This window comes from Convolutriloba macropyga, chromosome 2, assembly GCF_964194025.1.
Source record: "Convolutriloba macropyga chromosome 2, txConMacr16.3, whole genome shotgun sequence".
In the NCBI taxonomy this organism is placed as follows: domain Eukaryota; kingdom Metazoa; phylum Xenacoelomorpha; order Acoela; family Convolutidae; genus Convolutriloba; species Convolutriloba macropyga.
Genome location: NC_134469.1, coordinates 28,285,385 through 28,300,749, shown reverse-complemented (window position 1 = coordinate 28,300,749; position 15,365 = coordinate 28,285,385). Strand labels below are relative to the sequence as shown.

The 15,365-nt window shown below is 34.6% G+C and overlaps 1 protein-coding gene across 2 annotated transcripts in view; it reads right to left on the bottom strand.

The window, feature by feature from the left end:
* Positions 1-2,256: 2,256 nt before the first annotated feature.
* Positions 2,257-15,365, bottom strand: part of LOC142358591 (piwi-like protein 1) — a 72,930-nt gene continuing 59,821 nt past the window's right edge. For both annotated transcript variants that reach the window (XM_075410018.1, XM_075410017.1), the window contains exons 9-10: positions 9,450-9,611; positions 2,257-2,746 (exon numbers count right to left, since the gene is read on the bottom strand). In XM_075410018.1, the coding sequence (XP_075266133.1) occupies positions 2,436-2,746; positions 9,450-9,611 (473 nt within the window). In that variant the 3' untranslated portion in view covers positions 2,257-2,435. The remainder of the gene's footprint in view (positions 2,747-9,449; positions 9,612-15,365) is intronic.

Sequence of the window (15,365 nt, the reverse complement as noted above, 5' to 3'; positions counted from 1 at the left end):
ACAAAAAAGTATGCAGTAGTCATTTATCAGAACCTAAAGGAGGTTCTCTGGCCCCTGAGTCTGAAAAAATAGTAAAAAAGAGTATCGTTTTTCGCGTTTATGAGTGCACTACCAAAACAAAACTCAAAAAATAGTCATAAAAAGTAGTTATATGTTGCAAAAAACCTTTATCAAATTTAACAAACCTCTAATAAAGACTACTCAAAAAAACTCGCAAAATGACAAAGTCAAATACAATCCAACTACGTTATTGAATAAAACAAATCCTTTAAAATTCTTGTCACTAAAACCAACAGAAAACAAATAATCAAAATTGATTCGTAAATACATACTTCATTTCAGATAAAGTCATAAGAGCTTACTAAAAAGCAGCCGCTCTTTAATTAAAAAAGAAGCCGCTTACTAAAAAGATGTCTAGAAATGTTCTTGAATGCGATATGAACCAATTATTGCTGACAGGCAACATTGTAGTATTGCTATTATTAGTGTAGTTATTGCACGAAGTCGACTCACGACGACCAGAAGACAAGATATTGCACATGTATCGGATTTTGAAGCTCTAGAATTGATACTTGTGTTGGACGTTTAATCGCACGATGGCTTCGACTTAAATGATGACGGTTGTGTTCACCGTCTCTAAATTAAAGATTTAAGCGTCGAAATCATTCGTTACTTCGTTGTAGTTTACCACACCAATTTATTGCACAATTAGCTCCTCGATCCGAGCACCTGACTACTAGCAATTTCAATTGATCAATAATGAAGACTTCCATCCATGGAAAAGTCACTATAAAACATGAATACAGGAAAACATAACCGACTAAACGTCGGAAGAATTGCTCTCGAACGACTCGGGAGGGGGGAGAATCGAAATGGGACTAAGAAGTTCATTAGTGGGCTTCAAATAACCACATTAGAGGTTAACATATACCACTATTAAGATTTAAATTGAAAAATGGGACCACTTTCGGCGCACTTTTAGTATTAAATTGCCGCCAATTGAGTTCAACTGCTTGAAATCGTGATTCAGAGAGAATTTTAGATCACGTGAAACGCATAAAGTCAAGGGCGTAAAAGTCACTCAAAAAGTCAAAACGCTCATGCAAAAATTTTGCTTAAAGAAAAAACACGTTTACAATAATTGCTATGAACTTCGTTCAAGACCAATTAAACAGACACCAGGCAAAAAATAGCTTCAAATAGGGTAACAATACTTATTGCAAAAGTTAATCTTACAGTTTAGGCAACAAAAACCAAAACATTTCAACGGTAGTGCTTGGTATTTTTGAAATGGCCCAAATCACATTTTATTAAAACTTGTTGCCACGCTCTGCAATTCTATTAGCACCTTGTCTCAGCAAAAAAAGGTATTTTGTAGGTAAATATTTGAATGTTCAATATTTTGAAATTTTTCTTCTTGCGTCTTATGGAAAACTGCTTTTATTAGATCATTACTCATACTCTTGAAAAATATCAGACTGCTGAGGTTTAAAAACTGTTTGCAACACAAGTTGAACTCATCATAAAGAAAATGCATAAGGTTATAGCCACAATTGCACTTCAGACAGCCTACAGTTAATGGCAAGACAATTCAGGCAAGACAAGATTAATAGTGACTTTGTAGTGAATCTACATCAATAGTCAAGGCATAATAGTAATGACCATGACTGCGGACTACCATGGAGACAAATCCTTTTACAACTACCCTTCAGCGTTTACCACACATTCAAATCGTAACACAAGCTGTTATGGTTTTAAAGCATACGACCGATAGTTCAGCCAAACGGTGCAATTTTTTTGAACGAAATACTGAAATTCGCGGAAAAGGGTGAGGTGAAATGAGAACTGCTCAAAAGTTTAAAGGTCATGCAGCATCTTCAAATTCACTGACTCCAATAGTTAATTTCATTCTTTATGTAGCTGGACCATCAAGACTCAAAAATGCACTACGACTGAAGAGCATAAGATAAGAGCACGATAACTGCCACTCTATTTCTTAAGAAAATTGATTTGTTTTTGCAACTCTGCATGCAAAATTTGCAGCCACATTATTTTCAAAAGTGTTAATTTCCTGGTGTTTTATCGTGAAACTTAAGATGCTGAGTTCAATTCAGGTTATTTTCCCAAAACATCTCAATTCAGGTTCTTTTTCTAAAACGTATAACAGCGAGCCGCGCACAATAGATACGCTAAACTATTCAGACTTTTTCGTATGCTTTTTCCGTATGCTTTTAAAGCCAGAAACTGCAGAAAGAATCGACAGTAACACAATGAATTTTGATACAATCAAGACAATAACGCCTAATAATATGGTCAGTATAAATTTATAACACAAGAACAATAAATTAACCAGTTTGTAGCAACTCAAAGTTTATGATTTGCAGTTTTACTGCACATGGATAGCTGGGAAGTTCATTGTAGGCTCATTGCATTTTTTACAGATAGAATAAAGTGTCTGCAAGCACTGGCGATGGAGCCGCATAAGATAAGTTATCTCCACACATTGCGGCTAGTTTGTGCGCATACTGACACACGGCCGGGACACGAATAGCTCCAGTCCAGTTGAAATACATATGGGACATGGAGAATGCTAGGTCCATTAGTTTTCCGTTGTCCTGACGGAAAGGCGAGTCATCGTAGAGCACATTGTAGTGCGTTGGTGTGACAGTTCCCTGTCTAGAAGAAGTAGGCGCTAAGAAGAAATCGAAGCGGTTTTCTTTTGTGAGCGTGTCGAACACCACAGTTCCTAAAATGAAGATTAAAAATAATCAAGTCTGACGAGCTGTTCAATTGCATTGATCTATTCATTTCTCTCCACGCGATAAGTGGCAAAATTCAGACGGTTGCCTGGTTTTGCTGTGTTTGAATCAATTATTTACCAAAAGAGCTCTAACTGATTGTTTTCCAATTGCTGAAAATTGAGCGTATTGACTTACTGAATGTCTCTGAGATTGAGGTGCTCGTGCGAGACTGTTCGCAGCACAGAATGTACCAACATACGTCTCAAGTTTGAAAATTTTTAGCTATGAGAGGGAAAGCTCTTTTGATAATCAGTTTTGATGTAAAATTTACTGCAATTGAATACACCTCCTCGGGAAAATTGATGTTCAGCAAAACAGACAGTAACTTGCGAAATAAAAGAAAAGCAATCAGTTTACGAATTTTTCACTCATATCATTTCATTGAAAATATACCCCATTGATGAAATAGCTACCCCAACAGTTCGACAGGATCCAGTTGAACATTTTCTGAAAAAAATATTACTGAATATCACGCAATCAAGAAATTTAAGTTGTCAAGTTTTGTCTCTTTTGGTAAGAACTATTTAAAAACTATTTTTGATCCTTTTGTCGTTTTTCGGACAATTTGTAGCTTTCCAAAACTTGAAGCATAGCCGCCAGATTGCCGGAAAATAGCCGCCGTTGATGCACATCGGGATTGAAACAGAAAAGTTCTAATTTGGTGTGCAATTTCAGTTGAATTCTAGAACTATACTTAATTCAGCTTTTAAACCTAAAGCTATCAAACTGAATATTAATATCAGCTACCAATAGCTCCAAAGAACTTTGATAACCTAATGCACTATGACTTAATGACCGAGATTTATTCCCGTTTCTTTTGATTTTGCTCTTTTGACATTGAACTGCATTGAACTGTATTCACTGCATTGCGTAATTCAATGCATGAAAGAATTGAAAACCCTTTCAATTGAAGTCAGGAGGTATATCAAGAACCAAACGTGGAAATCGTGACTTATATAAAAGGAAAAACGTAATCAATCGGTAAAGAGAATTTAAAAACAAACCGACTAAAGTCGGAAGAACTGCTCCAGAACGACAGAAGAGGCAAATTAATTCAGCGGCTGTAGCCAAGATAAATTTTTCTTTATGGGTGCAAACCATGACGGGATTCGAACCATGGACCTACCGATCCCTAACCAGAAGAACTGCCCAATCGGCTATCAGGCTTTTCTGGTTGCTATGCTGCAATCGGTTTTATCAAGCTTTACTTCGGAGTGAGAGCCATAGAGATCACTCAAAAACGAAGAACAAAAGCGTGAAAAGTCACTTGAGAAGTCAAAGAATGTTCTAGAAGAAAAGCGCGAAAACGGTCAAGCACAAATTTTGAATAAAAAGACCAACACGTTTACAAAAATTGGTGCGAACTTCGTTCAAGAGCAATTAAAAAAGAGCGCCTAAATAATAGCCGTTGAGAGGCCGACGGCTGCTCTTACTCAAACAATTAAACGTTTCTGTTCAATATTCATATGACAAATCAAAGAATGAGCATGAAATTAGTTTTTTTTTAATTTTCTGTACTGAAAAACTGAAATAATTTGTAGAAATGACCTCACGCAGATGAATATTGTATTTTAATGATTCTGGAAAAGTCTACCAAGCGTAATTTAGAACGGTTGCAATAATGGCAACAAAAATCTTCCTTTTCTCAAAGGACCATTTAATCCGGTTCTTCTTGACAAAATTTATTCATAAATAACAATTTCGACTACACACATTTTCATTGCACCCTTTATCCCTTCAACTGGAGGATTTAATTAAGGCCAAATTGTTGTTGCAGCAATTTAGAGAAAACGTTCTCTACCAAAAAAACTCTCTAACTGTTTTTGTTACTTGAAGAGAAAACATTAAGGCCTCCGGTAAAATCCCATTAAATTCGACTACTACAAAAACTATTTGAGCAGCGCAAACATCAAAATCATTATGCGTTTGGAGAAAGGTTGAAAACAATTTGTTTCTACTCATACCACAAGTCTTGTCTTACCTTTCATGTTTTCGAATGTCCCTTACAGAAGCATTTCCGCTATCTTAAGACATCAACGCGGAAGATTTACAATGCATATAATCAAATTGCTCAAAAAATTTAATGAATTTCGATTATTCCAAAAGTTATCCTCATTTAGGTTATTTATTTACAGCAAAATGTAGCGGCAATCTGTTTACCTTTTTTCACAACTTCAGTATACTGAAATCTAAAGTCATATGAAGTATCAGGATCAATCAACAGATTAAAACTGAAAAAAAAACTTTGCTTTCTCATTACATTGTTTTCTGTTCTTCTTTGAAGCGAGAGCAATAGAGACTCAAAAATGAAGAACAAAAGCGTGAAAAAGTCGATTGAGACGTCAAAGAATGTTCTCGAAGGAAAGCGCAAAATGGTCAAGCGAAAAATTTGCATAACATAGCCGGCAGATTGTCGGAATAGCTCCGAAAGAATAGACCTGCGTGCCATATAATAGAGATAGAAACAGATACAGATCTAAATTGAAAAATCGACGCAGCTCAAAACACTCGGCTAAAAAACATTCAGCGATAAATTAAAAGCTTGTTAAAATTCATTCCACAGACGCCTCTTATTTGGGAACTTTACTGCACATAGGAGTTCCTTGACCTTAAACAAATAAATATTAAACAGTTTTAAAGTGCGTGATCAAAATCTAATCACGCAAATAACCTAAAAACTTTTGCTAAAGCGAGTGAGAAATGACGTCACGCGCGCAAATGCCGTTAGTGAGAGGAATAAGTCATTCAGAAAATTTGACTTTTTCAGCATTGCTGAGTGAACAAATGTAAAACGAAAAGAGCGTCAGACGACAACAAAAAACATAGCGGGAAGAATTCCGGAAGCGACTCGAAGCCTCAGAACTCCACTAACAAAACTGTAATGGCAACGGAAGCCACTACCTTTTGTATTAAACCATTAACTCACTACCTCCCCAGGTCTGCTCTAAAAATTGGTGAAACTTTAACCTGATAGTCTGAAAAAGCTGACACGGTTATCAATAGCCATCAAATAATTCATGATTCTAATCTGAAAAAGATCGCGAAAGCAAATGGCAGATAATAATCTTAGAAACAAAGTTGAATCTTTTCAAAATGGAAAGCTCAAATTTAAGAATCAGAAAACACCTATAATTACACTTCTAATCACTGCGCTTACGACAAAAAATAATACATACTTGTTTTCTGTACCTAAGCTAGACAACATGATTTCATACTAAATCAAAAATAAAATTGATCATAGAAAAGACATAAGCAGCAGAATATTCATGGGCAAAAAATCGTTTTAATTAATACCGAGGCCGGGAGAAAACTGTAGTAATTAGTCATAAGTAGAAATTTTGGAAAAAACTTGCTATCAAACTCTCAGTACTGCCATATGTTGAATGAAATCCATTGCAAATCAAAGAAATGACGAAAATCTGAAAAAAGCTGAAATCATTCATTTTTTACAACTGAAAAATCAATATACCGAAAATAGGTGCCAGGACAAATCTAGAATGATACTAACTAGAATGTTAATATGGGCACAATGTAAGGAACACCGACAAAGACATTCCTGATTTTGAAATTTAAAAATCAATTTAAAAAATTCAAGAAAAACGAATACATTTCATTGTTCAGCATTCAAAACAAAAAAAAGATAACTAGTCATCCGATACAAGGATCTATCCTCCTGAAGAGAAGAAAAAATAGGAAAAAGCAGAATTCATAAATACGAAACATTGAAACGTTTTGCAAAAGAAATGGTCAAAGAACTTTTAAATTAAGACTGCATTTATGAAAGTTTCAACTGTTTTTTTAGAACTTAACGCCCAAAAATGATTGAATTTTTATTGAAACGAAATTAAATTCCCTCATGTTGCACAAAAAAAACTATTTCTAGCAATTACAACCAAAATACAAACGAAAAACTGACAAAAATCTGAAAAAAACTACCAAATCGGAATAACATATGTACAATTTTATGAAATAAAATTACATCGAGGTAGAAAGAGGCTTGAGTATAGGAATTATCAAAGTCAAAAATGATTGAATTTTTATTGAAACGAAATTAAAGTCCCTCATGTTGCACAAAAAACTATTTCTAGCAATTACAACCAAAATACAAACAAAAAAACTGACGAAAATCGGGAAAAAACTACCAAATCGGAATAGCATATGTACAATTTTATGAAACAAAAACATAAACCGACAAATGTCGGAAGAATTGCTCTTGAACGACAGGCGAGGCAATTTAATTCACCAAGGGCTCTAGCCTAGATCAATTTTTCTTTATGGGTGCAAAAAACTTTGACCGCACCGTGATTCGAACCACTGACCTCTTGATCCATGGCCACCGTCACTAACCACTGCGCTACAAGTCAGTTAATTCTGCTACGCCTCAACCGATTTTAAATTAGCAACTTCGGAGCTCTAGAGATCACTCAAAAATGATGAACGAAAGCGTGAAAAAGTCACTTGAGAAGTCAAAGAATGTTCAAGAAAAGCGCAAAATTGTCAAGCGTAAGATTTGCATAAAAAAGACATACACGTTTGCAATAACTGCTATGAACTGCGTTCAAGAGCAATTAATCACATCGAGGTGAAAGAGGCGTTGAGTATGGGAATTATCACAGTCAAAAATGAGTGAATTTTTATTGAAACGAAATTAAAGTCCCTCATGTTGCACAAAAAAACTATTTCTAGCAATTACAACCAAAATACAAACAAAAAACTGACAAAAATCGGAAAAAAAACTACCAAATCGGAATAACATATGTACAATTTTATGAAACAAAATTACATCGAGGTAGAAAGAGGCTTGAGTATAGGCATTATCAAAGTCAAAAATGATTGAATTTTTATTGAAACGAAATTAAAGTCCCTCATGTTGCACAGAAAAACTATTTCTAGCAATTACAACCAAAATACAAACGAAAAACTGACAAAAATCTGAAAAAAACTACCAAATCGGAATAACATATGTACAATTTTATGAAATAAAATTACATCGAGGTAGAAAGAGGCTTGAGTATAGGAATTATCAAAGTCAAAAATGATTGAATTTTTATTGAAACGAAATTAAAGTCCCTCATGTTGCACAAAAAACTATTTCTAGCAATTACAACCAAAATACAAACAAAAAACTGACGAAAATCGGGAAAAAACGACCAAATCGGAATAGCATATGTACAATTTTATGAAACAAAAACATAAACCGACAAATGTCGGAAGAATTGCTCTTGAACGACAGGCGAGGCAATTTAATTCACCAAGGGCTCTAGCCTAGATCAATTTTTCTTTATGGGTGCAAAAAACTTTGACCGCACCGTGATTCGAACCACTGACCTCTTGATCCATGGCCACCGTCACTAACCACTGCGCTACAAGTCAGTTAATTCTGCTACGCCTCAACCGATTTTAAATTAGCAACTTCAGAGCTCTAGAGATCACTAAAAAATGATGAACGAAAGCGTGAAAAAGTCACTTGAGAAGTCAAAGAATGTTCTAGAAGAAAAGCGCGAAATTGTCAAGCGTAAAATTTGCATAAAAAAAGACATACATGTTTACAATAACTGCTATGAACTGCGTTCAAGAGCAATTAATTACATCGAGGTAGAAAGAGGCGTTGAGTATAGGAATTATCACAGTCAAAAATGAGTGAATTTTTATTGAAACAAATTAAAGTCCCTCATGTTGCACAAAAAAACTATTTCTAGCAATTACAACCAAAATACATACGAAAAACTGACAAAAATCGGAAAAAAACTACCAAATCGGAATAACATATGTACAATTTTATGAAACAAAATTACATCGAGGTAGAAAGAGGCGTTGAGTATAGGAATTATCAAAGAGAAGTTGCCATATTAAATGAATTTTGACAAAAAGACGGTTAAAAGATCCAAAAATGAAGAAATTAATATAAAAAAGCCAAAATTAACTAAAAAATCAAGAATTATGTGCCAATTTTCAACTTGAAACGCATTTTCAGACTCTGCAAAACACGTGGGATCAATTTCCGAGGTTGACATTTCAATATAGTATGGAATAAAATTTATTTCTACAAGAAACCAAATTAAAAGCAAAAAAATTGGGCCACTTAGGCGAAAAAACGGCTATAAACGGTCATCTATATGTGCAATTCAGTCAAAAACTACTTTTCAAAGTCAAAAAGTCATTAACTAAACGCAGCACATGATCAAAAGCTTCTCTCGCTTAGCGAAAATCTGTTCACCAAGACAGCTTTTCTCACTTTCGCTTTTAGGTCAAAATTTTCGCTTTTAGGTGAACAAATTTACTTCCTGTAAAAAAACCGAGAGAAAACCAATACTCCTCTTCGAGTCGTAAAAAAAACCAAGAGCACTGCAATATGGCTACGCTCAGCTTATTTTTCACACTATTTGCTTGTGTTGTTCTTCACACATAACCAGGATCAATACAGAGTTCTTTTTTAAAGCCAATACTTCTCTTCGGGTCGCAAAAAACTCACGAGATCAAAGGTAGCTTCTACTATCGCTTCCCGACGATTAAACGAAGACAACTATATTGAGAACACTATCTCTACCATCTTCACTGTAATTAGCAGATTAGAACGTACCCCGGGTATCTTAATTATCCTCGCACCTTTCCTAGCATTTGCTATGAATGAAGCCAACCTTGACTTACCCGGCTGAGGATTCTGCAGTTCTCCTCCTCGCACTTTACTGAAGAAACGCTGCATGATTCTTTTGCTTACGATCACGTAGCACAGCTTTGCATCGCAACTAAGCTCTGCAAGAACCGATTGGAAGCTCTTAACCTCAGTCTCCATCACACGCTGCAATTGTCCTGAAAAAGAAACACTATCACCCAACTGAAGTCAATTCAACAATTTAAACTTGTTAGAGAAGCAGAACAACCAATCACGATCCATACAAAGACATTTGGTATTTGATAAAGCAGGACTTAGCCGTCCGATTACCGAAATAGTTGAGAAAATAGCAGAAAAATAATTTTTTGGTGAACGCAAGGTAAGCTGAACTAAAAGTTAGCCGAATGTTATGTAATCTTCCAGAAATAATATATTGTTAACCATAACAATCAAGACTGCGCATAGCATTTGCAATTTTTAATATATTCCAGTGCATCAGAGAAACAAGAAACTGAGATGGAAAGTGAGCAATAACCGGCAAATAGCCAATAACTAGCCGCCGTTGATCCGCTTGACGCACACTGTGATTGAAACAGAAATAGAAAATAAGATAGAAATTGACAGAATTTTACAAAGTGTCATTTTTATTTGGTGTGCGAATTACGCAATTTCAGTTAGATTCAAAAACTAGACTTAATTCAGTATTCACCACATTGCGTAATTGAATGCGTGAAAGAATTTAAAATCCATTCAAGTGAACAGTGAGTGAAGTAAGTCGGAAGTCAATCGTGAACATCGTAACTTATGTAAAACAAACTAAAAACGTGATCAAAAGGTTAGAGCGAATTAAAAAAACATAGCAGGACAAGTCCTGACGTACAATTCAAAGAATTTTCATTGACTAAACAGAAAAACTAGACCTAGAATGGACTATGAGTGAATTGAGAAAACCATTTTAAAAAAAAATCAGATCAAAAAAATAGGAAAAAAACGATAATCAATGTCAAATGTGAACAAAAAAACCACTAGCGAGAAATGAAAATTTAATTCAAACAAAAAAACATACCCGGCAGATTGCCGGAAAATAGCCGCCGTTGATTCCAATAAGCATGATTGGGATTGAAATAACAGACGATATTGAAAAAAAAAGATTTTTGTACAAAAACATTTTTTTAAGTCCGATTTATTTTGATGGCATTTCGTAGTTGAACATACTTCTGTTTCTTAGAGAGAGGCTACAGGGGCTCCTATCAATAACAATTAGCATTAGAGATAGTAAATAAGACTTATAGGAACGACGTTCAAATAGCGGGCATCTAAAATTGGGCTTTATGGGTTTATCCCGTTTCTATTTCTGACATCCATTTTTAAACTAACTCTGTTCATTTTGAATTGCTTCGCTGAGCAACTGATGTTCAAAATCACTTTTAGCAGAATGAGAGAAGAGAAAAACTAGCCTAGAGAAGTCAAAAAGATTTCACGCATAATGTTGAAAAGGCGGCAAAATGAGGTAAAGCGAAACATTTTTTTATTCGACGAAGTAAAAAAAAAAAAAATAGGAGCGCTATAATAGCCGGCTGAGAAGATGAGGGCGGCTATTAACTAGGCCTAGAATGAGCTGTGAATGGATTGGGAAAACCATTTAGAAAAAAATCCGATCCAAAAAATCGAAAAAACAGTAAAAATCAGAGTGAAATTGCCGCATGTGAACAAAAAACCACTACCGAGAAACCGAATTTTTGTTCAAACACCGTTTTCTCACTCTACTTTAAAATTAGAGCGAAAAAAATTCACGCCGCAAAACCACTCGCTTTTTCGCTCCGTTTCCTGTTTCGGCGTGACCAAAATCACTACTCCGATTTGACTTCAAAAATCATGAAAATGTGTGAACAGATCTTAAAAAAAAGACAGCGCCCCAATACAATTCAAATTCTTTGAATTGTAAAAATATAGCAGGACAAGTCCTGAAATACAATCCAAGGAATTGAATGAAAAACAGATATTATATACCTGACCAGAAGATCAATTGAAAAATCCCAGTCAAAACGACAAAATCTGAAAAGTTTAGAAACTAAAAGAATCAAACAAACAAAATAAAATATTCATTGCTAAAATATTTGAAGGCAATAGCCTTGAAAGAGATTAATTAGCCACTAAATAAGACATATGCCTCAAAAAATTGAGAAGTCAAATTGTGGTCTCTGGAGTTCTGTCAGGTAACTTGTCTACAACATTTAAAAGTTTCGTTGACCAGTTAAAGATTGTTAATTTCAGAAAATGACACTCAAAAAGTTTGACAAAAATTTTAAATTGCAAGCTTTATTTAAAAAATTGCTTACAATTGCAATTAAAAAAACTGTTCTCGCCAATAAAAACTATGCAAAAACATACTAGCAAAACCTATAGGAGTTTCCCTGGTTACTGACGAAAAACACTAAAATTTCGGAAACTGAGAAAATTGTAACTTGAAAATAGTTAAAAGTTTTAATATTAAAATCTTGAAACACTTTCTCCATTGCCACTAAAAACTATGCAGTAACCTGTTATCAAAACCTAGGGAAGATTCCTTGGCCGTTCATTTTAGAGAAACCTAACAAACTACAAAAATTTTCAAAAAATTCCAAGTTTTATTAAAAAATGTGGATAAAAATTGATATTAAAAAGTTGAAAACCATTTCATGGGCAATAAAAAATCTCAGAAAACTATTAACAAATCCTAGATGAGGTTTCTTGCCACCTGGGGCAAGAAAACTCGAGTAATGACAATAAATGTCAGAAAATTTGAAAAAATGCAATTTTTATTAAAACAATTGGTAGATTTCGTAGTTAAAAAGTTGAAAACCATTCCATTACCAAGTGTGCAGTAATCTGTAATCAAACCCTAGATGATGTTCCCTGACACGTAGAGCAAACAAATTCAAAAAAAATTTCAAAAAGTTTGAAAAAAATTATGAAAATTAGTATAAATTTGGGGGTTTTTGTTTGGAGTAGCAAAACATATAACTCTTAAAATGGCCATAAGAAATGATTACGTCTTGCAAAAGACCTTTATCAGCTTTTACAAACCTCAAATTCAGACTGGTCCAACAAAAAATCCGAAATATGACATGCGAAAAATTGCAACATTTTGGGCTCAAAAACCTTTTAACCTTGAATTACGCACTTCCCAGTAGCTTCAACCACTCCAAGCACTTGAAGGACTACTAAACGCGGCTAAGGCCCTCTAATGGAACTTGATGCCCGCTGAGCTTGACCTTTTTATCCCGTTTTGAAGGCTCAAAGTCATGAAAAAAAGGTGCAAAAACATCTTACAAAAATAAAAAAGACAGAGCACCAATACAATCCAATTCTTGTATAGTAAAAAATATAGCAGGACAAGTCCTGGCGTACACTTTTCATTAGACATAAGAATTTTCATTAACTAAACAAAAACTAGACCTCGAACGGACTATGACTGAATTGGGGAAAACCATTTCCAAAAAACTAGATCAAAAAATTCAAAAAAAAAACTGAAAATCAATGTCAAAATGCCGCATCTGAACAAAAAACCACTAGCAAGAAAGCAAATTTTTGTTCAAACACGGTTTTCTCACTCTACATTAAAACTAGAGTGAATCAATTTTACGCCGTAAAACCACTCGCTTTTTCGCTCCACTTGTTTCGGCGTGACCAAAATCACTACTCCAAAAAGACAGCGCCCCAATACATTTCAAATTCTTTGAATGGTAAAAAGTTGAGGCCCTAAAAAATAGCCGTTGAAGGCTGACGGCGGCTACTAAAAATACAAAACTATAAATATAAATCTTTAACACTAAGAATGTCCATCATTAGAAAACCAAAAAGAACCCTCGTCAAAAATACAACCATGCGAACAGACCAAGTAAACCATGTAAACGCAAAATCAGAATTTCAAAATAATCTTGAAAACGCATTGTCTTCAAGTCAGTGAAACCATTTGGAACGAGATGACACTAATTACCAAGATACTAACAAAAATAACCGAAAACCAAAAAGCTAGTCACATTTCAAGAAAAATTTTCAAAAAACCATTAACTTCTAATTGAAACACATAACTAGAAAGGCACTAGGACTTGTTTTATCGAAATAAAACAACACACGGCAGAGTGTAGGAAAATAGCCGCCATTGATTCCCATAACACCGATTGGGATTAAAGGAACAAAAACAAGGATAAAAATTGATTGTTGTACCAAAACAATTCTGAAGTGCGAAATATTTTGATTGCATTTTGTAATTATGCACACTCCTGTTTCTCTTTGAGAGGATGCAGAGCTAGTAATGCCAAAACGCATTAGAGATGTTTACTAAGACTTAAGAACCAAGTTCAAGCAACTGGCATCTAAAATTGGGCTTCATGGGTTTATCTTGTTTCTATTTTGATTCTGCTATCCTGATTCTGTTCACTTTAGATTGCTTTCCCTAGCAACTGCTGCTCAAAAGTTCTTTGAGCAGAATGAGCAAAGAATGAAACGAGAGAATTCAAAGATTTCATGCAAAATGTTGAAAACGCTGTGAACTAAGGTAAATCGAAAAAAAAATTGGACGAAGCAAAAAACATCAGGACAAGTCCCGAAATACTGTCAACGGAATTAAATTAAGTAATGACCTGACAATTAAAGTTTTTACAGCACCGTCAAAATTAGACAGTCAAAAATAACCATTGCCTTGAATGCGCAAAATCGAACAATTTATATAAACGCAAACAGAGCTAGTGTCGTAAAACTTACTTATAATAGCTCTAATAATCATCCCTAGATCGGGTAAGTGAAAAACAACAAAAACCTGTTACAACTGAACTTTTTGAATTAAAGATGTCAAAATAAGGAAACAGCTGCTATGAGCTGGAGCAACTAATGCCTATTACAGAAATATGACATAGCCGTTAAAATGCCGAAAAATTGCAACCGTTGACCCGCTTGACGCCAAATTTGGATTGAAAAAAGATATAGAAATTGACAGAAATTTTCGATTTGTCAATTTTTTGGCGCGCAAATTCTGCATATTCGGTTAGATTCATGGAATTACACTTAATTCAGCTTTTAAACTGAACACTATTAAGCATAATACTAATGCCAGTTAGCAATCGCTCTAATGAACATTGATAACCTAATGCACTATGACTTAATGACCGGGATTTATATGCTTATTTTTGATTTTGCTATTTTCACTTGACCTACATTGGGTAATTCAATGCTCGAAAGAATTTAAAATCCATTCAGTTGAAATAGTGAGTGAAGTAAGTCAGAAGTCAAGCGTGAAAATTATGACTTACGTAAAACAAAAACTGATCAAAAAGTAACGCAAATTAAAAAAAAGCGCTTAAATAATAGCAGTTGAAAGGCTGATTGCGGCGTGTAAAAAAATAAAAAGCAAAAAACATTTCGCGAAAAATAAATTATAGTGAGAAAGATGGGGTAGTGGGGGTTAGAGGTGTGTGTGTGTGTGGGGGGGGGGGGGGGTCGGTGTGTGTGTGGAGGTGGAAGGGGGGCTAATTGGGAAGATGGAGCAATATCAGATAGGTTGGAGGGACATATATCGAATCAAAAAATCTCAAAATGACCTTTTCACCTTGAAAATTACCATCAGTTCTTAATTACCATATACACTACAAATTAAGCTCTTTTTACAATCCATTGTTGGAAAAAAGAAGTCAACGATCTAAAACACAGAAGTCAATGTTCAAAAACAAGTCAAAAGTTCTAGATATGAGTTCAGCTGAAATAAGCATAGCCGGTAATTAAAAAAACAGGAAACGACTCCAAGGTTTGTGCATTATTATCTTTAACCTAACCTTACCGAAATGATAACATCAATATAGACACGAGAAAAAACAACGCAGTAGATTAATAAAACAGGTTAAAGTGTTTTAGAAAATGCACACCATTTTTCAGTTCAGGAGTTTGGATAGGTGCTGGGGTAGGTGGAGAGAGGG